This window comes from Histoplasma capsulatum, assembly GCF_000150115.1.
Source record: "Histoplasma capsulatum G186AR genomic scaffold supercont2.10, whole genome shotgun sequence".
In the NCBI taxonomy this organism is placed as follows: Eukaryota; Fungi; Ascomycota; class Eurotiomycetes; order Onygenales; family Ajellomycetaceae; genus Histoplasma; species Histoplasma capsulatum.
Genome location: NW_025544810.1, coordinates 520,471 through 543,777, shown reverse-complemented (window position 1 = coordinate 543,777; position 23,307 = coordinate 520,471). Strand labels below are relative to the sequence as shown.

Sequence of the window (23,307 nt, the reverse complement as noted above, 5' to 3'; positions counted from 1 at the left end):
CTGAAATATGGCCGCTACCACCCAAGCTAATGGCTGTGGGAATAATGAAACGTTTTCTTCTGGAACCTTTTTGATGTACAGATTACTTAGGGATACCTTGACATGATATTTTTCTCTCAGATATTAAGTGCACTTTTGACAGCTTTCCAGCGCCATATCTGTGGCTGACTAAGCTAATTAGCCAGTTTTTTTTTTTTCCTTTCCTTTCAAGTATACGAAAGCCTCAAGACTTTTGACTGACAATTTTGAGCAGGCTAATCCTCCCTCACTTTGCAAAGCCATTGCGAAAACATCTTGATGGACTGGGATACTAATATATTCCGAGCCAAATATGCAACGTCTCAGCTTGACATCTCCTCCCGTCGCTCCTTCATAGGTCTTTTTACCTGCTTCCCTTGACTCTGGTCGTGTCATGCAAACTTGCCTGCGCCCAAACCGCGCAAGATATTTAGGTCATACACTTCGTCTTATTCCGGGCACCTCGATCATCTCGTCATGGAAGCTTATCGGTTTTCGTTCACGAAACTTTGGCCCCCCTCCCTCCATCGACAGCGTGGCGACCTTGTTGGTTCGAAGTTGGAACGTCGCGCGACCAGTTCCCGTACCATACGAGGAGAAGAGGAACCCATCGCGGTGGATTTCAGAATTGGAAAATTTTCTTCCTTCGGAATTACGTGAGAATACGAAAGAGGACGAGTGCCCGGAGGAAAGCCCGGAGGAGGAGAAATGCCTGGCTCTCCTAGACCTTTTGGATCACGCTCGAAGCCCGGACTCCCTTGGGTATGATTTGTTGGCATACCTTGGTGTCAAACTTGGAAGGTGGTCCGCGTTTTATGCAATAGTCAACAGACTGCTTGACAATGCCGAGGAAGCTGAGAAGCCGTTCGCGACCCTACGGAAGGGTTCCCTTCCGTCAAACCTCGATTGGGCAAGCTTCGGATCCTTCGACACGATGACGGGTGACGAATGTGCGAAGCTCCAGGCTCCCCAGATCTTGCAAAGTGAAGGACAAATGTCGTTGGACTTGATTGATTTGTACAATGATGGACCGCGGGTTACAAGCAGGATGGGAGAGAAATTCTCTCGAATAGGAACAATGGAGGAACTGTGGCCTAGTTTGGGAAGCATAGTACTCGAGGCAGCTGATCTGCCGCCGGAGGAATCGCGGACTGCCATGTTTTATTTCTACAGGATTGTTGCCCGCTTGCATCACCTAGATTACATCCCACACGGGGTATACAAACGCGCTAGGTCTCACGTTGGGGATCAGTTGAATCGTGGCACCCCTGCCATGCATCTTCTATCATCCCACATCATGAACGTTCTATCTGATGCTGTTTGGATAGGCAACGAGGTTGATACTGCAGCGTCTGCGCTAGCGACTGGCAAAGATGTATCAGCAACAACCAAGTACAAAATGCAAGTCCGACCGCTTGGCCCCGAAATTTGGTTGGAGTTTATCTTGTGGTGCTGTGTAGAAGGAGGGTTCAATATCGAAGGTTCCTGGATATTGAAACAGTTAGCAACCAAAAAGAGACGATGGATTGTTGAGAGTTTTTCCGGCCATTCCATCCATTTAGATTCGATCACTGCATCCAAAATCGACCGATATGATACCTGGGCTAGCTGCGCACGCGGGTCTAAAAGTGCAGATGTCAGTGAATCAGAGGGCCCCTTTGTAGGCCTGGGCAAGCGGACCATAAGCAGTGAAGTAGTCACTTCAATGATTGATGGTCTTAATAACAGTGTCAAGGCCGGCGTCGGACATCGGGGCGTTTATTATACCTCCGTTCTTGATTACATGAAGTCTCTAATGGAGCTATTAAAGGAAAATAATGTTTATTTAAAGCCGCGAGACATGGACCACCTCATCGTTCGCACGATCGAAGCTCGAGGGGTGGTACCGGAGGTTGACCCGAAGTCATTGGAGGATTTGTTAAATCTTGTTTCATACCTTCCCAATCTTTCTGAGGAATCATCAGAAGCAATCGCCCATTCCCACCCACTTGACAAGTCAGGGGTCGTCTTAGGTCTGAACCATTATGTACTGGATTCGTACGCCCATACAGAACATGTCCACAGAGCCCGTGGCCTCTTCGACAAACTCAACGCTACTAATCGCTCCAAAAAAAAAATCATCGAACATCGACCCCGTTTGGAGCCCAATAATAACCCGGAGGGGAATTTGATACTTGGCACAGGCATGACACAAGCAGTGCCACGAGAGCCAACTTCGATCCCAGAGCAAAATACGGCATCCTTTACGGGATTCTCGAGTTCGTCCCTCTCGCAGTTGCTCACCCTTTCAGTCTCGTCAGGACCGCAAGATTTTGCATGTCAGCTACTTTTCGCTGATAAAGATGGACGCGCTATTATTCCACGAGAATGTTACTCGGACGATCTCCTGGCGCCGGCAATAATTAGATACGCAACATCCATTAAAAATGAAAAGCTGCTTAGCGCGGTTGCGGAGGAGCTACCGCTTCCGTGGTCAATTCCTGTTATTAAAGCATTTTTCGGCTATGCTATCCAGCACCATGACTGGGATCGAATAAATGAAATTCTTCTCCACCTTCAAACTAACGGGGACGGTTGGGGCTCTGATGAGGTTGCTTCTTTAGCGGCAGCGATAATACGACTGGATAGCGCCGACAGCACTGGTGGAAACGAAGAAACCCCGGAGCAAGGCCAAGCAAACCCTTTGGTAAAATCTGGGGAAATTCTAGCCAAATTATTACAGGGAGAATTCAACCCAAAGCCTAACTATTCCACAGGGGATACAAAGTACCATGAAGCGATTCTTTTCCAATTCTTAAGAATATTCAAATCAATCCGGGGTACCTTATCCGATGTATGCGAGAAGGTAAAACCACAATGGAAAGCTAGCCAACCTCCCGCAGTTACAATTCCCAGCTCTGCCTTCAACCAAATCCTGTCTGCCATCGTGGAGACAAGGGGAAGTAAAGCCGGAATACAACTGTACCGTCTCTGGTGCGTCGATAGACTTTCCTCCAACACCCAGCTAGGCGGGAACGTTGCGCTTCGCTCTATGGCACGAACCCCCGAACACCTCCGTGGGATAGGACAAAAAGTGGTAGATGTTCAATTAGGCCATGATGGGTATTCCAAATTCATCCTGCCGTCTCTGCAGACAGTACGGATCATTGCGCAAGCAGTAGTCCGTGAGGTTCATTCGTCGGAAACCAGTGGTAGGAGTTATGATGCGAGTGGATACGTCGATGGGGCCAAGCAAGATATCTTCGTCTGGGTCAGGGAACGTTTTTCGCTATTCAAGTTGCAGCAGGAGGATATTATCGATGAGTTGCGAAATTGTTGGATCAACGCGGCGCTAGAGGGTGCGCTGGAAAGAAAGGAAGAGACCCATTCTTCATCATCAAGGAGCCAGTTTGGAGAAAACCGGAAATTGCAAACCTCCTAAAATCCACCGTGACCGAGGATAAGGATCGGTGACGGGCTTCGGAGATATGCTGTTGCGCAAGATAGCCGTCATGTGTTGGTTTTATACTCCTTTAACCATTTTTCAATTGTTTCTCATCTCACATATTTTTGCTACTCATGTATACATATTATTATGCATTATATCCGGCGCCAGTATCAGCATTAGTATCAGCGTTAGTATCAGCGTTCTTTCTTTTCTTACAACACAAGTCACATACCCCTTTGTTTTTGGTAATGCATCACATGGTCTGGGCTTGTACGATAGAACGGGAGGATCGAGATCAAACATGTTAAATTATTGGCCTAGACAGAGATTTCATTTCACCTCTTAAAACCATCGAGTGATATATGCACACATGTGTTCGAAAACATGGTTGCTGATTTCATGCACAATTTGTATCTACGTGCGGTGATCAAAGTGAAAAGAAATTATGAAGGATCAAATTCAAGGCAGATTAGGAGGGAAAGGGAACTAAAATGATATATTAACCGATCCACAGATGATACGGATGGGGATCCCGAGGAGATTCTACCGTATTACTTTTCCATCCATAATCACCCGTAGATAAAGCAAAATAATATCAGCTACAAAACAACGACAATACCCTAAAAAGCAACAAACAAAAAAGGAATACCAAAGACGGTCAAAGTAAAGGTCGTCGTAGCAGTAGTAGTAGTCTACCTGACAAAACCCAACCCGCTATCCAGCAAGCTACTTGACGCCACAAAGCTAAACCCACGAAACGGATCATCCACAGTCGTCTTCACAGGTTGTTGAATATCCCGAGAAGAAGCGTTACCACCAGAAGCCATATGTCCATCATCACAAGCATCAGGGAACCCATTTTTCGTCACAACAGGACTAAGCGGCAAGCTGGTGAAAGCCGACGAGAAATTCTCCGCCAACGCCGGGTCCGTGATGAGGGGTTTGATGGGCGGTTCGAGCTCGCGTCTCTCTAGAGATTTCCAGTCAATCTTGCGGAAGAAGCGGTGCTTCTTGATCGTTTGGATGTCCTTGGGCATGTGGTAGCCGAGGCGCTTATGGGGTTCCTTGCGAAGGAGACGGGTGAGGAGATCCTTTGCATCCGGACCAAGGAAATATGGCAGCACAAGTTTCTGTTTTACGATCTTTTCTTGGATCTTGGCGTGGTTATTAGCTTTGAAGGGCGGTGAGCCCGTAAGGAGGTCGAAGCCCAAGGCTCCTAGTGACCACCAATCGCAGGCTTTTCCGTACGGCTTACCTTGGACGACTTCAGGAGCCATATACTCGACAGTGCCCAGCGATGAGTTGCATCGGTCCTGGCCATCAACGGCTACTTTGCTAAGCCCGAAGTCAGTTAGGAGAAGGTGGCCATCTGCATCCAAGAGACAGTTTTCCGGCTTCAGGTCACGGTAGACAACGCCGACGTTGTTGTGGAGATGCTCCAGAGCCAGCACTAGCTCAGCCATATAGAATGAAGCTACTTCTTCGGAGAACATGCGTTCCATAGCCAAATGTGTGAAAAGCTCACCACCCTGCGCATATTCCAAAATCAGATAAAGTTTCTCATGATCCTGGAAAGCATAATAAAGCTTGACGACAAATGGATGGCGGTTGACAGATTCCAAGATCGCTCGTTCCGTTTTGGTTTGCTCTACCAGCTTCCTATGTACGGTGAGAGAGGCCTTGCGGAATTGCTTCTGCGCATAGAGGACGCCCGTCATGGTATGCCTGACCAATAAAACTGTACCATAGGTTCCTTTCCCAAGACAGGACAACTGTTCGAAATCTGTAGCTGCCATCTTCCGACATAAGGTGTTCTTCACGCACTCCTCATTGCCAAATGACATGGCATCACTAGCAGCACCATCAGCGTCAGGACTCACGAAGTCATTTTCTAAAGGGACTTCATAGCTGGTAGTCTGGTCGCTGTCTGAGGAGACACTGGCACAGCTTGGGGTCTGAGAACCGAATTGGCTCGTGTTGCGAGACGCCGGACGGCTGTTCGACAAACTAAGGGTATCCAGCTGGAGTTTCAATGTGCTGATTCCTCCACTTGAGGAGGATGGTCGAAGGCCAGGGCTATTCCCACAACTGACGCGTGGGGGGAGCCATGGGGAAAGGGTCTTAGAACCGGGGTTGGAATAATCTGACTCATCTTCCGTAGATGCGTTGGCAACAAATCCACGGACGGTAGTGGCGGCAGCATGAACTTCTGCAGGCCGTCGCAACTTCTTCTTTCGTCTATTCTTCCCACGAGAACCTAAATTATCTACCATCAAATGTCCAGTGCCAGTCGACTGGACACAAGTCGTGTTTCTGGTGGGGCTGATTTCAGGCCCATATAAACGAAAACCCGTAAGTGATTCACCAGGAATTGCCTCAGCCTCTGCTACCCTGTTGCCGGCATGTGCCTCCTCCGAAACATGGTCGAAGTCTTTGTCGGTTTGCGGAGCAAAAACATCTGACACGGTGAATTCTTCCTGTTCTAGCCATGATTTGGCTGATCTCGAATCGTTGCCATCTTGATCAGTCGAGAGAATATTCAGTTCACAATCCAACGGAGGTCGACGCAACGGGCTAGGCGCAAACATCCCTACCAAGTGGGATGAACGATTGTTTAGATAGTTGTAGATTGCGATTCCGTAGAGCTCTTTGTCACGTTCATTCACCAAAGATACGTTTGGAGGGGGAGAGCAGTTCCAAGGCGGACGGAGCTCTCTCAATCCTAGTATCAACTTCGCAAAGTAAGCACTCTTTCACTCATTTACACAATGACAGGGTTATTATGGTCAAGAGATATCAAAAACTTGCCTCTGGCTGGGAACTAATATCTACTGACGGTCACAAGAGAGAAGCTACGCTCAACGGCGCGAATATCAGATTACCGTCCGCCCTTGTTCAGGACGGACCATTCACCGGTAGCCACACCACGTTGTCTGGAGTTGGGCCTAGCGCGGTCCTGGAGAAGCTGCGAGCGCAGATACTGGTGGAAGACTCCAAGGGAGGCAGGCAGGCGAGGGCAGAAGTGCAGCTGGTGCCAGCAGAGAAAATGAAAAGCGGAAGGCTGTTAGAGCTGCGTAGTCCCATAGATAATAAAAATAAGGAACCGGATAGTGAGATTCTTTGAGATGGTGATTACGTTCGGAGCCAGAGAACGTCAGAGCAAGAGGTAGTCTTTCGTAGAGTGAAACTGAAGGATGAAGACGGGAAAGGGAAAAATGAAGCGCGTCAAAGCCAGCGCAGAGGTTGGGCGAAGCCACCTGGGGCAAAAATATACGCTAATCCACTTTGGGTTGGCGCATATACTTTTGGCCGATGGACAGAACCTTCTTAACCAAATACAGGATTTCTTGCTCTCGAATTCGAGAGCAGAGCTAAAGAGATCAAAAATTTGCCCCTGTTCGGGGGAATAAAACTACTGTAGTGGGGATAGTGGTTGGTCCTGCAGTTGTCTAAGCGAGCATTCCAGAGCATGTTTTATTTATCCAATTTGCCCAGTTTTATGGCTGGTGAAAATCGCGCCTTACACGCCTTATCTCTACGCCCGAGTACCCCACAAAGGCCATCGCGCTGGGCTTTTCGACGCGCACAATCACTTCATCAAATTCAACACCTTGTAGGGTTGTGCTCGCGACCTGTTGAGCCATGGCTTCGACTGTTTTGAAGCTGGAGTTTTCGATCGCCTGTGATGATAGATGATAATGAGTTAACGCCAGCCAAAACATCTCACTGCAGACATACAACAAGATGTGATTATATCCCATGGTGTTGAAACTTTAGATAAGAAGATTAGGTGGACTCACATCAGTAACGCGTCGTGCTATCTCCTGTAAAGGCTGCAAAATGTTGACCTGCAGGTGTAAATTTTCGTTCACATCGTTAAACTCCAGGGAAACCACAACCGCCTGTTTGGTTTCCCTTTCATGGGGGTTCACTCCGATAATACAGTTGCAGTGTATGGCATCAATACGGCATGTGCGTATCATCGTAGCAATACCTGGTTGCGCGGCTTGGTTGATAGCCGGACTACCAGTCCGTTTGACGAACCATTTGACAACGCGATATGTCAGGCCATTATCAGCACTCAGAATGGCCTTAGGAAGCTGTATTGAAATATCGCTTCTGGCGCCCGTCATATCCCATCCCGCCCCTACAGGACCCCCTGGTATCGTTTTCCATACCAGCCCAAGAGCAGTAGAACAGATAGTAGAAGCCAACTCTTCCAAACTGATACTCGAGATACGCCCATCTTCACCTATTGTGGCATCCCTTAAGACTTGTTCAAGCTTGCGGTATAGTTCGCCGTAACTGAGCGTGAAGGAAACATCGTCGCTGCCGCCGCACAGCTCGATGAGAGGACGAGGATATGAAAGGAGAAGCGATAGTGTTGCCGGCTGTGGTTTACCAAATCGACCCCACGCATCGGGACCGAAACTGATCGGGAATGGGAAGTTGATGTTACGGAGGAGGAGGGTGTCGAATCCTGACGGTGACATTTTCTTTCGATGAAAGGGGAAACAAGGAGTTCAATCCGCTCCCTTGGCGCTAGTAACTGTAACCAGTGGCCGAGTTGGTTGGGAAGAAGCAGAAGAATCACTCCGTGTATGGGAGATAATGTCCCCACTACCTTGTCAAAACATCTAGGAAAACCCAGGATAGAAAGCATATCCACTAGGTATAACTATAAACTTACAAAACCTACATGACAAAGATTCTGGTAAACTACATTCCTCATCACAAAATGGATTTTGGCCTTCAATTATGCCACCAAAAACGAAGCGTCGCTGACTGATCATTTATTTTTATTTCCCCCTGGTATCGTTTTCAACAACGCGAGTAAGAAAATATAACATATACATGTCATCTGAGAAATAAACAGAGATCTGTGATATATAACATCAAATTGAAATCGCAGAGAAGAAAAACATTTTCATGAAAAAGAAAAAAAAATGAAGTTATTATTCCCACATCATCATTCATCATACGAAATCTTTTCTTCTCTTCTTTCTCTCTTTGGAAAAAGCATTGACAATTCCCCTTCCTCACCCAGCTCACCGCACTTTGGTGTGAAATGTCATAGGCATATACTGCATATATTGAAATAGAAGTTGGCCATTGTTACACCCTCTCAATTGTCATGAAGAAGAATCAAATAAGAGAATAATCAGAATAGAGCCAGCAGAACACAAAAATTGGGGGGATCATCAGTAAAATAAATCTCTTGAATCCTTTGTGCCGTTCATCCATGAAAATTTCGTAAATATCATCAGAAATTTCTTGTGGGGTGGACATTGTGCAAAAAAAATAAAGTCAAGAAGATGGCGGGATCAAAGATAGGCACAAAAAAATGAATCATGGAACAAGTCGGGAAAAGGAAAACAAGGGTGAAGAAAGGAAAATGGATAAGAAAAACTTTGTATCTACCGGTAGCTTCCCGCTTTTTCTTTTTTTTTTGGACCTCTACCCATCTTCGAAATGGGAGACGGACGCGAAGTTCCATTCTAGCCAAAGGTCGATTGACAGAGAAGGGTCAAGGTGAGCCGTACTACCTTCGTCAATGCCCAATCCTCTGAATAGCCGGTTTGGAAGTGCCAATCAACTTTTTTGAAAACAGGACCGGGGCGAAAGCCTCGCTGCCAATCCACGCTCTACGGGAATCAGACGGAAATGTGCGTTTCTAGGTAATAAGCATCAGGTTCGCGTACGGTTCGCTTTCGATCCAAACAAGAATTGAAATCTTTTTTCCGCCTATAACGGCAGAGTACAGTAAAGAGGAGCACAAGAATGATGGGTACGAGTGGGATATCAACGAAAGGTATGAAATTAAGAGGTCTCTACCAGTATGGGCGGCGCTCATAGCCATAATCGCCTCTTGGTGGAGGGCTCCGCGGGCGGCCATATGGCCTGGGAGCGTAAGGGTCATCATAGTGACGGGGAGGAGGGGGAGGCCCGCGAGGGTCATAAGGATCGTCATAGGGGCGGCGAGGTGGTGGTGGGTAGTCGTCAACACGAGAGCGTGGAGGAGGTGTCCGACGTCCGTAACCATCGCGATCGTAATAGTCACGACGGGCCGGGGAGCGTTCGCGGTAGTGGTTGCGTGGACTATACCCGCTGCGCGGAGGCCCGCGTCTATCATAATCATCGTATGGATGATACCCACCCCGTCGGCCAGGAGAACGGGAACGGTATGGATCACGAGGCTGGCGGTCCTCCTGGGATTGAATCTGGTAGACACATGAGAACTAAGTTATCCGGGAGGGAAAACCAAGGGATTTCCTACGTCCTGCGTGCATAAGACCCTGGAGCCTTTGAATTCACGGCCGTCTAGTTTTTCAACTGCGGTTTTGAGGTCACTGCCTGTTTCGAATTCGACGAATCTTTATGTTCACGCACGCAACATCAGCAATCCCGGTCCAAAGACGTGGAAACTTTGCTTCAAGGTCCTGAAGTTCGAGAATACTCACCCTCTTCCATCATGGCCAGTCTCTGAGTAGACTACATCGAGGCCGGACTGTCGTGCGAAGTCTTTGAGATCCTAAACAAGGTGAATGTATGAGTCCAGGCCCGAATAAGATGCAATTCCAGTTTCCTTCCAAGATATAGCTGGGCAAAAATAAACCAATCCAACAAGGCTTTGGGGAAAGAGAAAAGAAAAGACAAGAAAAGAAAACATGCTCCAGTTGAGGGCAATTTCTGAGGTAGCAACACAGTTACGTCGTCCGTTGTTGCGATAAGCACTTCCGCGATGAACCATTATGAATGAAAGAAGTAAGATGGATCCTCCATTCCAGCAGCTTCAGAGTATTATGGGCCAAGCTTAGTTGGAAGCGAACACCCAACTGTGGGTGCCTTTTAGAGTTTGTGAAGGCTCAAATTTCATATATTACAAAGTTTGCCAAGAACATGGCAAGCTTGCACACTTGTAATCAAGGAAGGGAAGGAAGGGGAAACGGTATAAGAGAGTGTCCAAATGGAAATATCTCCAAGGGGTTCCAGGAACGAATGGAGCTGAGCTAACCTGCCAACTGGTTTCTGGAAGTCCAGATATTTGCATTCGATAGATTGTCCGGCGCGGGCGTGGAGCGCTTGAGCGGTCCGACGGTCCAGAGAATGTTTCTTTGTGACGGGGTCCACGGGCAAATTGGACGGTGAGACGTTCACCCTTGAAATCCGTACCATCTACAAGTCAAGGCTGTCAAAAAAACGGAAGTCCCTGGCAGTGAGCAAGTTGGGAAATCTCAAGAGCATCGCAGACATACGGAAAGCTATAGAAAGACGTAATGGGTTAGTCCGAAACTCGTATGAAGAATTAGAAGAGACAATATATCAACGCAATAAACATCAAACTAAGTACCTGGCACAACGTCCTTCGCATCCATGGCATCCTCATATTCGATAAACCCAAAGCCACTCATGAGCTTGATTTCTGTGATCTTGCCGGAGCCGTGGTGGGAATTGAAATGATCTTCGATCTCCTGCTTGGTGACTGGAAATAAAGTCCAGGCCAAAAATTGGCGCCTTTGAGTCAGCTTTTCGAGGCCAAACGATCCAGCGAAGAGAAAGCCAGAAGTGTAATCCATGGGAGTGGAATATGATTGAATTTCTTGGCGGTTTTGAGCAGTGCATTTTTGGAATCTTCATAGCAAATCCTCTGCTTTTTCCATCGTGTCACATGTAGTTGTCAGTCCTCCACAGGACGAGGACAATCCAGAAATCCCAAAGGAACGTGGGGTTGTCTTATCGTTGGGTATCTGAACATATATGTGTGTATGTGTGTTTTTGTGCCAGAGCCATACAGTGGAGTTTGGATGTGCTTAATTAAGTACAAGGAGGATGTAGCAGTAATAAGACCAGCATACCGTTGCGGGGCAGATTCCCGAGATAGAGACGTGTGGACGACACTTCCGTCATGGCGGGCAGTCGAATGCGATAGTGTATCCTAAGAACACAGAATCGCAGATGCGAATAAAAGAAGGGAACAGGATATCCTGAAAGGGTGTGAAAGTTGTTTTTGTGTGAAAATCCTCAAGACGCTTAACAGTGCGACGACAACGAGAGCGACAAAAGAGACCAGGGTTTACTAGAGCGGTCCTTTCCAGGTTACCAAAGCAGTATTTGGGTAGCCTGGCCAGCTTTATATAAAATTGGATCGGCGGGTAGAATATTCCGTCCAGAGATGGAAACGTCAGTATGGCTAAGCGCTTCAAAACGAGAGACGCTGTGGATGAATGGTTGTTGTCGTAGCGAAGAGATGGAAGAGTTGGTGTTGGGAGAACGAGGCTGAAAAGGCGGTCAAACGGCAGAATACACACACCCGTTGACTTGGGCTGATTGCCTCACTTTGACTACCACTCCATACAAAACTTGTGCCTTGGTTATGTTAGCAGGCTGGGATGAATCTTTCTGTTGAAGATCGTGTTTTTTCCTGATTCGAGATCTGAGCGGATGTTTGTTGAAAATAAACAACAACACCCGATCTCTTTGAAGTTTTCGCCCTGTTTCCGCCTTTCTACAGCTTTCCCTTGATTTTAGATCCAAGACTGAATTCATCTCTAGCAATACAGTATGTACTAGCTACACAAAATACATTTTAGTGATGATAGTGGGAAAAGAAAAGACAGCAAACGCGGAATGGGAATAGTAATATACAACACGTAACCAACAAGTGATGCCTCTATCAAAGATTTGGCGATGATTGGACCCAGTTTTAAGGAAAGAAAGGAAAGAAAAATCAGCATTTGAGCTGGGAAAGAAATAACGTTATAGATAGCTTTCTAGGTGAGGTAATATTTCGGGCCCTCCCCACCTTGAGGAGTCTGCCAATTGATGTCCTGAGTCGGTACCTTGATATCGCAAGTTTTACAGTGGATGCAGCTGGAAGGAGGTTTGTTGTTAGCGGGCCTTCATGAACAGACTATATTACATATTAGACAGTGGGGGGCTTGCAAGACTTACTTTTGCGCATTTATTTGGAAGCGCACACCCAACTTTTTACTTGGATCCTCGACGTACTCATAGACCCCGGCGGGGCAAAACCTGTTCTCAACCCCTTGATATTTGGGATAACACTCCTCCGCATGTTTGTCCCAGTCCTTGACTTGAAGGTGGACCGGTTGGTCTTCCTCATGGTTTGTGCCAGTGCGGCTAACGCTTGTTAAGATGTCAAAACTAATAACCCCGTCTGGTTTGGGATACTCGATTTTCTCGCACTCGGAGGCAGCCTTGGTCGAATCGGGATCTGTACCATGGTGTTTCAGAGTCCAGGGCATCTTGCCACGGAAGATATATGCTTCTATTCCGGAGTACACAATACCACCGTAAATCCCTAAAGGAGTTGAGAATGAAGGGCGCATGTTCCGCACTTCCTTAAGTTCTTTCCAGATAGTGGAGTTTCGAAGTCCGTCTTCATAGTCGTACAGGAAGACGCTTCCGCTGTCGGTATTCGCAAGTGCAGAATATGCTGCCTCCGCAGCTAGCATACCTGATCTCATAGCAGTGTGTGTGCCTTTGACTTTAGGAACATTCATAAACCCAGCGCTATCTCCGATCAACGCGCCACCTGGAAAAGCGCATTTCGGTATAGACTGGAAGCCCCCCTCGACAAGCGCGCGAGCTCCGTAGGATATGCATTTCCCGCCTTCCAAAACAGATTTGATAAGGGGATGATGTTTTAATTTCTGGAATTCCCCATACGGCGATAACCAGGGATTGGGATAATCAAGGCCGACAACCAGGCCGAGACTGACCATGTTATCGCCAAAATGATACAAGAACGACCCTCCATATGCATCTTTCGGCAATGGATAACCCATTGTATGGAGGATTTCCCCTTTCCGGAATTTTTCAGGCTGAATCTCCCAAACCTCCTTCAAGCCCAATCCATAGGTTTGAGGCTGGCTATCCCGCCGCAAGTCGAATTTCCTGATGACCTGCTTTGTCAAGCTCCCATGGCATCCCTCGGCAAGTAACGTGACTCTAGCATGGAACTCCATCCCTCGTTCGAAAGAGTCCTTAGGCTTTCCATCCCGCCCAATTCCAAGATCGTTAGTTGCAACTCCTTTGACAGATCCATCCGCCTCATAGAGCACCTCACTCGCGGCGAACCCGGGGTATAATTCAACGCCAACCTCTTCTGCGCGCTCTCCTAGCCATTTGCATAACTGGCTTAGGCTGATAATGTAATTGCCGTGGTTATTCATCTGAGGCGGGCAGGGGATTGGGATAGCATGTTTCTTTGTAAGGAAACGCATTCTATCCGATTTCGCAGGCGTGGCATGTTCGAATCTCGAGGGGTTGTCTTCCGATAGCCAGTCGGGAAATAATTCGTTCATCGCACTCGGTTCCAAAACATTGCCGGACACTATATGATCCCCAATCTCGCCGGCTTTTTCCAAAAGTATAACCCGGAAGTCTTCATTGCCCGCTTCGTTTGCAATTTTTTTCAGCCGGATAGCTGCGGCGAGACCCGCGGGGCCTATCGTCTCACATAAAACGGTGTCGAGTCAGCCCTCCTGTTATTCGAAACAAAGCGCGAAAAAAAAAAAAAGAAAGAAAGAAAGAAAGAAAGAAAGAAAGAAAGAAAGAAAGAAAGAAGACGCACCACCACCAATAATGCACACATCGACGCTGTCCGATTCACGTTCAATTCGGGAAGGATCAAAGCTGTCCGAATCGCTAGCAAACCGCCTCTGTAGCGTGCTCGAAAAGTCCCGTTTCTGGTTTAAATAAATCGTTTGCGCTGAGAAAGGACGTTGATGGACTATTCGCCGTGGACTTGATCCGACGAGTCTTGTGGGGTGGCGGGAATAGGCGCAAGCGGAAGATTTCAGCACATCAGTGGCCCAGGAGCGCGGACAGATGGGAACAAGTTCACGCCTCAAGAGAGGCAGTAGCAAGGTGGTCTGTGAAGCCATTGTGTGTTGTGTGCAAGCAACAGGAGTTCAACAGACCACCTCCGGTTACAAGTGTTTGGTATGAATAGTGGGCTTGGATTCGCCGAAACCTGAGCAACTGGGGAAATATTGCCGTCAACAACCGAGGACTGCCCCTCAGCCAATGAGAGAGCGGAAGAAGGAAATCAGGGAATAATTCCTGCGATTGGCAAACATTCAAAACATTTTGGTTGGAGGGCGTATTTCATGCATGGTAGATAAGATGGAATCTGCGGACTCATTGTCAGTTGACTGGGCGCTTGGTTTAGTGGTATAATATGTCATTCGCATTGACGGGGTCGCCGGTTCGATTCCGGCAGCGTCCATTTTCTATCAATTTTTTTTGATCGCATTTGCATATATCCGCCACGCAACGATTGCTTGAGATAATTTTCTGGTTCTACAGGATAAAATTTTTCGGTTTAGATTCGCTTCATGATAACCTGGCAGTAAATTTTATATATATACAACGGGGAGACTTGGACTGGGCTAGAGATATATATACAGGTTGAGAACTTTTACCGGGATTCAGCCAAAGCATACGTGCCGCGCGCTCTGTCGATTGGATGCTGGATTGCAATTCAGTCAATCAGAAGGAGTATTTATTTACCCCAAGGAAAAAGAATGAATCAGTAATACACATACCCATTGAAGAAACCCCGTCCACAGAAAGCAAACGAGAGCTTCCTTCTGACCATCGATAGTTACATACAGACGTATCCGTACTATGAAAAGAGTGATCAACAAGATCTTCATATCAGATCGGCGAATCTGAGCAGAACGTCCGAGCTGACTGGGGTAGGAAAGATAGCTACTGATCTTCTCGAATGTTTCCGGAGCAATGTTCAAGACTAGCCTCTGCCGTCAGTTCTCTTCAATATTGTATATATATATATATATGTGTGTGTGCGTGTGGGTGAGTGAGAGAGAGAGATGACGAGGACAAAGCTATGGAGCCAGTGATCTGGCTTCAAAAAGATTCATGCACTGTGTATATCACCCTGCAGCTTTGAGAAGATATACGCTTCTCCCCTTCCCCCCTCCCTCTTATCCACAACACCCCTTACACCCCTTACGACTTATCAGCTTATATTCTCCTCACCACCGCCACCACCACCTACAATGGAGCTCTAGCACCGGGTAGCCAGCCAGCCAGCCATCTCATCCATCCATCCATCCCCGCCAGCAAAACTCAACACGCAGGCCGGGTATCTCAAAAGCATCGATATCATCCAGCAGGTCCAGAGAAGGCATCCACGAACCACGAGCATCAATCCCGTCGACGACGATAAAAAAAAAAAGGAAGAAAGAGAGACACAGGATTGTGTGTGAGAGAGAGCAACTGTTTGCTGAATTCGCTAGGCTGCGAAAGCGAAGCTCGTTAGTTTATTTCCCATCTGGCCATTCCCATTCCGTAAGCCGGCCGGGTCCCTGGATGCGATGCTGCGAATCAGTTCAGTAAATGAACGGGTGCGGTTGCTCTGGTTGAGTGGGTGGGTGAGTGAGTGAGTGGGAAGAAACAAGACCCTGTTTCGATATCTTTTTATGTGGAGGGTATATGTATATATGTATGTATGTATTCGATATTCTCATTAACTTGAGGAAATGCACGTCCTTTTTCGTTACTTGCCCTCGGGATTGGCCAAGACCAGACTTTTTTTTTTCAACACAATACACAATGCCAGAATACATATCCGTCTTAAATAGTATCCCGCTGGGATATGAGGTAGCAGGTTTTCAGTTGGGACCAAGGAATTTGGGACATACAAATCGTCTATTCGAAGCGGTGAGATTGAAAGCAATTTATTTACCCTCCAGACATAAAAGCTAGTTTGGTTTCTCCGGTGCCTTTTACCCCACGACACCCTCAGATCAAGACATTCCATTCATCGTCCGATCAAAAGTCCCTTACCTGCATGTGAATGAGCATGTTAGCCCCCGCTGAAGCCCCGTCGAAGCCGCCTTGGCCTGTCACATGTCTCAATTGCACGGTGTCAAAAGCTGTTCCAAACGAGGATGCACCTGGAGAAAATGGACAAGTACCCCAACCACTGGATTCCCTGCAGATACTCCTTGGGGGCCTAATGATGGGTGCGCAATCCGACACACGAATCAAAGAAAACCGAGCGAAAAAAAAATAGGAGACTGCTGCCTGCAAAGCCTCCCTTTCAGCAACCATCCATCATTTCCATCTTCCCAGCAGAAAATTTGTTTTCACCCGGACAAAAAAAGGGCAAAAGGAAAGACAGCTGTTGCCTAGGGTTTGAAGTCCAGAAGCTCCAGTCCAAAATAACATCCACAAACAGGCGACGGAAGCCCGCGACTGGTTTCAGAAGCGCCAAGTCCCTCATCTCTCTGGGGCCCTACAATCATTATGCAAATTTGCGGGTGACGGTGGCCTCCATCCGCTGAAGCATTCATGATAAGTATTGCAGGCATTCTCACTCCTCTCGCCCGGAATCACATGAATTTTCATCAACAAGTGTAAATAACTAGGGCAAGTAAGATTATAGATCGCTTGCAGTGTTTTGTTTCCCATGGAGAAAAAAAAGCCGCCTCGTATTTACCATAAGTGGGGCCGCGTGGATCATGGAAAACGAGATTTCCGTCAGCATTTAGGCACGAAATCAACCAGCAGGAACCAGATCGCTTAGCCATCGCTGAAGACAACGAATTACATGCCTTCTAAATGATGCTGATGGTCGAAAGGAAATGTCCCCTACGTATGACGTCTGGTGGATGTGAAGTACTGTGCATTCTTCACTTTTTGTTTCAAAAAAAAAAAAAAAAAAAAATCAAAACTTAAAAGAACCTTCAAAATTCTTTTGAAAAAACAAATTGGAGCTATGAAGAAAATTTCTGCCTTGTAGGCGTCAACTGCTCCTCAGAAAAAAAAGAAACCTGGACTGAAATTTGAAGCTGGGCCCAGAAGTGATAGAATTCGCGGAGAACGGCAGGCCGGAAAGTTGAACGACCCCAAAAAAAGTCAATAAAACAAAGAAAATAGGGTCGCAATAAAAAAATAAAAATACCGCAATTTCAGCTCCTTTACCTGCGTCACCGAAAAAGTAGATTCGTGGACGTGATCATATCTCCAGCAAATATCGACAGAGGGTATATCCTTTCTATACTTTCTCTCCAGGTTCTGTTCTGATTTGGAAATAATCTTGTTGGTGAGAGGAGAGGGGATGGATGGCCCATTTGGGGCTTGCGGCCGTGTGGGCATTGTGGGCATTGCGGGCGGGTTTGCGATTGCTTTCGTTCGGGCGGTTGCAGGATGTACACAGTGCAGAGTGACCTGTACGAATACCTTCGTTGTCGCTCAGAGGTAGTTGGGACGGGAGGAGTTGTGTAAGTTGTTGGATACATACAACCGAGTCTGGATCCAATCCAGCGCATAAAATAAAAAAATAAAATAAAAAGTAACTTCTTAGGCAACAACCGATTCGAAGTTGAGGGAACACGGTGAGTTGGTTTTGTCCAAGTCACGATCCCATGTAGCCCGTGTAATTCGTCTTGAGGCAATTCCCAAGTCGTTTATTGCTCACTCACTCACTCACTCAGTGTCTCTGAGCTGCTTCCTTCCGGAAACGTTTCCAGTGGTAAAAGTCAGGATGAGAATCACGGATGGTTTCCAAACCCACCTGAAAGGTCAACAAGAGCCTGGCCTGGTGAACGGGGTTGGTTTTGTTGGCGGGTTAGGGTTCGGCCCCAGCCACCCCGAAGACGTTTTGAAAGGTCCCCATCGCAACAAGAAGTTTGCCGGGAAGAATGATCCAAGGATAACGAGAGGAAGGAAGCAGCCCTTTATCCTCAGCTGGCCTCGTCCTCATCCGTTAGACGTGCCACTATCATTGCTCAAATAGCCCCAACATCCAAGCTGATGAACGGCGGCGAGAAGGAGAGTGGATTATGGTCAGAGCATTGACAGCCAACGGTCGCAGCCAGCGGTTAGCATCCAACACTTCACGTGAAAGGAAACTGCTCAGAGGCTAGGGGAGGATCCACGGAACGGAGCCAGAACGGCGTCCTGATTGGTGCGTGTGCAGCGTGCACATACTCGGCGGTCCCAGCCTGGAGTTGACCCAAGAAAAAGCTCCAGGAGTCAGGGAGAGCGATCCGCCAAGACCCAAACAAGAGCCGCGCTTTGTTTCCAAGTCTGCTGCAGTAAAGCAGCACCAAGCCGGGATTCTCTGTTTGGTCCGACGCCTCCTGGACGCCTCCTGGACTACTGGCGGCAGTTCTGTCAGAGGCGTGAGCAAAAGGTCCGAGGAAACTCCATGAAATGGCAGCATTTATTTCCTCTGCTACCAGGCTAAATCCATTTCTCAAAAGCAGGGAAATTACATCGGGTAGGTAATATGCAAAGCACTGCAGGTTCCCCCTTTCTGGGCATTCTTGCGGCTTCAGGGTATTCTCGGGATTCCAACGGTGGCTCCCTACCTTCCTGTAGGAAGTCAATAAAAATACCGCTGAATCATGAAATCCTGGAAGGGGGCCTGGCATGGCATGAACTGCGTCGTCACGTCGGGCTTAGCAAGGTTGGTGTGGGTCTGACTCATACCCATCCGGACCAATCCGGAATGGGGAATGGCAACATTGAACGCAGAGTAACCCTGGCCGGCCCTAGTGGGAGCAGAAAATGTGAGCGATCAAGCCGCTGATTGGCGTTACTGGCGCTGAGTAGTCCGGCGATCCAATCATACCGCCTGCAAAAGTGGGTCATGGAGCTTCCGACCTTGGCACGCCAACCATTGACTGGCCCAATGGGGCAAGTGAGCGACGCCGCTTGAAGCAGCACCTGCTGCAGCGGCCCAATCCCAGGGCGGGAGGACGACGGTGCTGGTACGGTAAAGGGGGTGGCGAGGGCCGTGTGCGCAACGGCAAAGCCCGTGTGGCCACGCTGGTCTTTGGCCACACGGACGGGGAATCCGGCGCGGTATAAAAGCAGGCGTCCTCCCAGTTTCTGGTTCTCGTCTGGAGTCCTGCTGTTGGTCTTGGCACTGTCCGGAACATCAACCACGCCGACTCTTTGGTCGTCCTTTGGTCCTCTCTGTCCCTCCTCGTTCCACCCCGCCCGGAGGCATAGATTCCGCCGTATTCTCCTCTCCTCTCCTCTCCTCCTCTCGTCTTCCCCTTGTCTCGTATTCCAGAGAGTGACGGAGGCGTGTTCATCCCCGGCTCACGCCAAACCATAAAAGCAAAAAAGGGAGAGTAGTTGCAAGGTCTTGTTTTAAAAACCAAAAAGTTATTGCGTCGCATATATCATATATATAAAGCAGCAGAAGAAACAAAAAAAAAAAGGCAAAGGGGGAGCCGCACAGAACTTTTATCTTAGGTTTTCTTGTTTTGTTGTTTATTTTCTATTCTTCGTTTCGCGGTTTTTGCCAAAGGAAACCATTACTCTCCTTCAACAAGCTTAGATCAAGGAAACAATAATTCGCCGTCGCGGTATCTTTTTTGGTCGCTGACAGCTCCTGCATTCACTTGTCAAGGGCCACACCACCCTGTCATTGCCGTCTTAAGCACACATCCAGTGATATATTTATTTGATTATCTCGTTCTTCCTGCTTTCCCTTTACCTCTTTTTAATCTTCTAGTTTTCTGCTTGCGACCGTGCGACCTTGCGATCTTGCGATCTTGTGGCCGTTTCATCTACTCTCGTGGCCGCCTTGGATCCTGCCGAAAACCACTTTCTTTGTCGAGGCTTTCTGGCACTGTCTCGACGTTTGATATTGTCCTCTTTTATCATCCTCGCGCATCCGTTTTCAGCGGCACGAATCGGACGGTTCTAATACCTTGTTCCCCCGCTCCACACACACGCAACTCTCTCTTATCACATCATCCGGCGCATTCGTCAAAGTGGAAGTGGAAGAAACTTTGGTAACATCGACCTTCTTCATCGCGACGCATCCCACGCAGCGCAGCATAGATCCGTTGTTGTTGTTGTCGTCTAGTTGTCGCACTGTCGGGGGAGACATTAAGTTGTTCATCTCCCGCCTATCCAAAAGGTATGGACGTTTTCTCCTGTTAAAGTTTTCACACAGCAGAGCCTCTTTTTACCCTTTTCGGCTTTGAACTTCACTTCTCTTCTGCCTCACTTCAACTTCACCAACAACACCGACACCACTACTTCCCTCCCCCAGCCACATAAACACTGCTCCACCCCCACCCCTCATCTTTTGTCTTGCCAAGTTGGTGGGTTCATCACAGCCGACATGTAATTCTACTTCCAATCATTTCCACTCCTTCATGAGGTTCAATATTATATGAGCATCCAGTCGCTACAAGCCTTTTTGCTATGGTGGAATCTGCTGCCGCTACATTTCGCGGGGAAACAAGTTTGGCATGCTAACGCTACGTTAAATAGACTATCCAAGTTCTAGGTCGTTCTACAGCTAGATCCATCTTTCCGTTGCACCTAATCCTCGAACCACATCTCACAACATGGAGTCTCTTACCACACATCCCTCGACTGCGCAGCAGGCGAAGGCGTTCACTTCTCCAGCTTCGTTATCGTTCCCAGGGGGTGCCGGTGATCTGACCCCACCGTCGTCGGAGAAGGACCCAGGCATGATGAACGGATCGCAACCATCGAATTATCAACTACACGTGGGGAATACTGCCACTGGCAACGGGGTGACTCCCGCAACTCCTGCTGCGACTCCTGGAGCCGGTGCTGGTCCTGGAGTTAGCGGCATTGTGCCTACTTTGCAGTGAGTATAGCTCTTGGTGTCCTGGTTTTACCAGAAAGCTAAACAGTCCATTGATATTTCAAGAAATATTGTTGCGACGGTCAACCTTGACTGCCGTCTGGATCTGAAGACCATTGCGCTTCACGCTAGGAATGCGGAGTACAACCCGAAGGTACTGATATGATGCACCTTTTTTTTTGATTTTTTTGCTTCCTCTTGCTTCCCTTTGGTTTGCAGGGGATGTAATACATTAGCCATGACAAAGTATGGCTAAGACAATTCATATTATATAGCGTTTCGCTGCTGTTATCATGCGCATTCGCGAACCGAAGACGACCGCCCTTATTTTTGCGTCGGGTAAAATGGTCGTTACCGGTGCGAAGTCCGAAGATGACTCCAAGCTCGCTTCGAGAAAATATGCGCGCATCATACAGAAACTGGGGTTCAACGCGAAGTTTACGGACTTCAAAATCCAGAACATTGTCGGGTCTTGCGATATTAAGTTTCCAATTCGCTTGGAGGGACTTGCCAGTCGCCATCACAATTTCAGCTCCTACGAACCTGAACTTTTCCCCGGTCTCATTTATCGTATGATGAAACCGAAAATTGTCTTACTGATCTTCGTCAGTGGCAAGATTGTTTTGACGGGAGCCAAAGTACGAGAGGAGATCTATCAGGCCTTTGAAATGATCTACCCCGTCCTCACTGGTATGCGTTATGAATCCGAATTATTCCTGAACACCACCCGCTATTTAGATTGATACTGACTCGTGTTTCATTTGAAGACTTCCGCAAAGTTTAACGCCTCACTCACTTCCTTCTGCGGCCCATCAAATCCATCACACCCTATCTATTACCTCGGATCTTCGGTTTACCACCTTGTATTAACAGTTTTCTTTTTCTTATCGATCATACGGCTCTGCCTGAATGGAGCATGCATTACGTAGTTCCCTCCCAGCTTGTTGGACATGATAATTTCTGCTTTGAGCTAGCTGTGCCCAATGACAAGAAGCAAAACTATCACGGCACTGACGGGAGTGAATCTGCCTTGTTATTTTCTGTCTTTGTTTTCCAATCGTGCATTTACATGGAGTTATAGCGACTGTGTTTTTTTTTTTTTTGGTTTCTTTTATTGTCTTCTCATGCTTCATGCTCCTGCTCTTTTTTTAAAGCTTCAACAAAGTTGTCTGTTATGGATGTTCCTGTTGTTTCTAACGAATCCTGTTTACTACTTTACTTAGCACACATTAGAAAAGTCGCGGTTCTCTTCTTCCCGCAGACCTGACGGGGGTGGGCGCTCAGGCGCAATTAAATTCAAATTAATATGGGATGATGATGGGTCTTGTTGATTTCCTGTTCTGTTCCTTTTTTTTTTTTTTTTTTTTTTGCTCTTTTTAACGTGTCCCAACTTTTTTACTTTGATTTTTTTTATCTCCTCCCCGACCTCTCACATGTGACAGACATATGACATACAGGGGGTTAGGTAGGATGGTTAGATAAGGGTTTTCCGCCTTCCCTCCCATCCGGCAGTTTAAATTTGGCACACGTATTGGCGGAGGAAGGGGGGAATAGAAAAAGAAAACGCGCTTGCTTCAACGTAACTAACTCCACTACAAAAAGCCATTGCGGCGGGGGCGTTCAAAAAAAAAAAAGGAATATTAATTTTGCCTTCTTATGTAGTATGTAGCTCCCCACCCCCACCCCCACCCCCTTCTTGTTAAAGTCACATCATTTCTGGTCTTGTTTGTTTGGCAGGGCTTTGATGAGGGTCTCTTTTGGTTTTTTGGTTTTTGGTTTTTGGTTTTTCTTTTTTCTTTTTCCCCCTGCATCTATTTTTTTTTACTCCTGTGTTTTTTTGAGTGGTTCCTTGTTTAGTTGTTTAGTTGGTCTGTTTTTTTTTTTTTTTTTGGGATCTTGATCTTGATCTTGTTTTGTATTTTTTCTTTTTTCCTTGGCCGTGCTCTGGTTGCATGCATGTGTGTCCCTTTGCATCCTTATTTGGGTTGTGAGTGGGACAGTTGAGGTTTACTTACTTTACTTTACTTTATTACTGGGTTAACTAGTTAATTACATAGCTATGAAAATATGATCGTATTTGACAGGAGGAAATATATTCGAACGTTGAGTCCTCTCTTTTTCCTGTTTTATTCTTTCTTTTTGGGGGGGGGGGGGGGAGATCTCTTCGAGTCTGATTTATTTATTCTTGTAGAAATTGTGTATAGTTATAGTTATATTTATT

At 47.2% G+C, this 23,307-nt stretch overlaps 10 protein-coding genes and 1 non-coding gene across 11 annotated transcripts; 5 read left to right on the top strand and 6 right to left on the bottom strand.

The window, feature by feature from the left end:
• Positions 1–343: 343 nt before the first annotated feature.
• Positions 344–3,439, top strand: HCBG_06837 (uncharacterized protein; the record flags this gene model as incomplete). Its single annotated transcript, XM_045433886.1, has 1 exon — positions 344–3,439. The coding sequence occupies one exon, from the start codon at positions 413–415 to the stop codon at positions 3,437–3,439; it is 3,027 nt and encodes a 1,008-aa protein (XP_045285367.1).
• A 487-nt stretch (positions 3,440–3,926) lies between these two features.
• Positions 3,927–6,601, bottom strand: HCBG_06835 (serine/threonine-protein kinase psk1; the record flags this gene model as incomplete). The annotated part of the gene is made up of 2 exons (XM_045433884.1): positions 3,927–6,167; positions 6,254–6,601. One exon carries the CDS (start codon positions 6,031–6,033, stop codon positions 4,138–4,140), a length of 1,896 nt encoding a protein of 631 aa, XP_045285365.1.
• HCBG_06836 (uncharacterized protein) lies at positions 6,228–6,569 on the top strand (the record flags this gene model as incomplete). Its single annotated transcript, XM_045433885.1, has 1 exon — positions 6,228–6,569. The coding sequence occupies one exon, from the start codon at positions 6,228–6,230 to the stop codon at positions 6,567–6,569; it is 342 nt and encodes a 113-aa protein (XP_045285366.1).
• A 341-nt stretch (positions 6,602–6,942) lies between the features above and the next one.
• On the bottom strand, positions 6,943–7,938 carry HCBG_06834 (uncharacterized protein; the record flags this gene model as incomplete). Its single annotated transcript, XM_045433883.1, has 2 exons — positions 6,943–7,125; positions 7,246–7,938. 2 exons carry the CDS (start codon positions 7,936–7,938, stop codon positions 6,943–6,945), a joined length of 876 nt encoding a protein of 291 aa, XP_045285364.1.
• Positions 7,939–9,049: 1,111 nt separating this feature from the next.
• HCBG_06833 (uncharacterized protein) lies at positions 9,050–11,022 on the bottom strand (the record flags this gene model as incomplete). The annotated part of the gene is made up of 5 exons (XM_045433882.1): positions 9,050–9,666; positions 9,723–9,819; positions 9,907–9,977; positions 10,461–10,621; positions 10,797–11,022. The coding sequence occupies 5 exons, from the start codon at positions 11,020–11,022 to the stop codon at positions 9,277–9,279; spliced, it is 945 nt and encodes a 314-aa protein (XP_045285363.1).
• Positions 11,023–11,895: 873 nt separating this feature from the next.
• On the bottom strand, positions 11,896–14,355 carry HCBG_06832 (electron transfer flavoprotein ubiquinone oxidoreductase; the record flags this gene model as incomplete). The annotated part of the gene is made up of 3 exons (XM_045433881.1): positions 11,896–12,316; positions 12,398–13,916; positions 14,043–14,355. The coding sequence occupies 3 exons, from the start codon at positions 14,353–14,355 to the stop codon at positions 12,217–12,219; spliced, it is 1,932 nt and encodes a 643-aa protein (XP_045285362.1).
• Positions 14,356–14,627: 272 nt separating this feature from the next.
• On the top strand, positions 14,628–14,699 carry HCBG_11062. Its single transcript has one exon. It is a non-coding gene; the product is annotated as a tRNA-Ala (tRNA).
• Positions 14,700–17,987: 3,288 nt separating this feature from the next.
• HCBG_06831 (uncharacterized protein) lies at positions 17,988–18,657 on the top strand (the record flags this gene model as incomplete). The annotated part of the gene is made up of 2 exons (XM_045433880.1): positions 17,988–18,208; positions 18,423–18,657. The coding sequence occupies 2 exons, from the start codon at positions 17,988–17,990 to the stop codon at positions 18,655–18,657; spliced, it is 456 nt and encodes a 151-aa protein (XP_045285361.1).
• Positions 18,658–19,095: 438 nt separating this feature from the next.
• On the bottom strand, positions 19,096–19,548 carry HCBG_06830 (uncharacterized protein; the record flags this gene model as incomplete). Its single annotated transcript, XM_045433879.1, has 1 exon — positions 19,096–19,548. The coding sequence occupies one exon, from the start codon at positions 19,546–19,548 to the stop codon at positions 19,096–19,098; it is 453 nt and encodes a 150-aa protein (XP_045285359.1).
• Positions 19,387–22,420, top strand: HCBG_06828 (transcription initiation factor TFIID-2; the record flags this gene model as incomplete). Its single annotated transcript, XM_045433877.1, has 5 exons — positions 19,387–20,384; positions 20,744–21,089; positions 21,153–21,240; positions 21,362–21,776; positions 21,854–22,420. 4 exons carry the CDS (start codon positions 20,821–20,823, stop codon positions 21,868–21,870), a joined length of 789 nt encoding a protein of 262 aa, XP_045285360.1.
• On the bottom strand, positions 19,970–20,552 carry HCBG_06829 (uncharacterized protein; the record flags this gene model as incomplete). The annotated part of the gene is made up of 3 exons (XM_045433878.1): positions 19,970–20,113; positions 20,196–20,373; positions 20,437–20,552. 3 exons carry the CDS (start codon positions 20,550–20,552, stop codon positions 19,970–19,972), a joined length of 438 nt encoding a protein of 145 aa, XP_045285358.1.
• Positions 22,421–23,307: the final 887 nt, after the last annotated feature.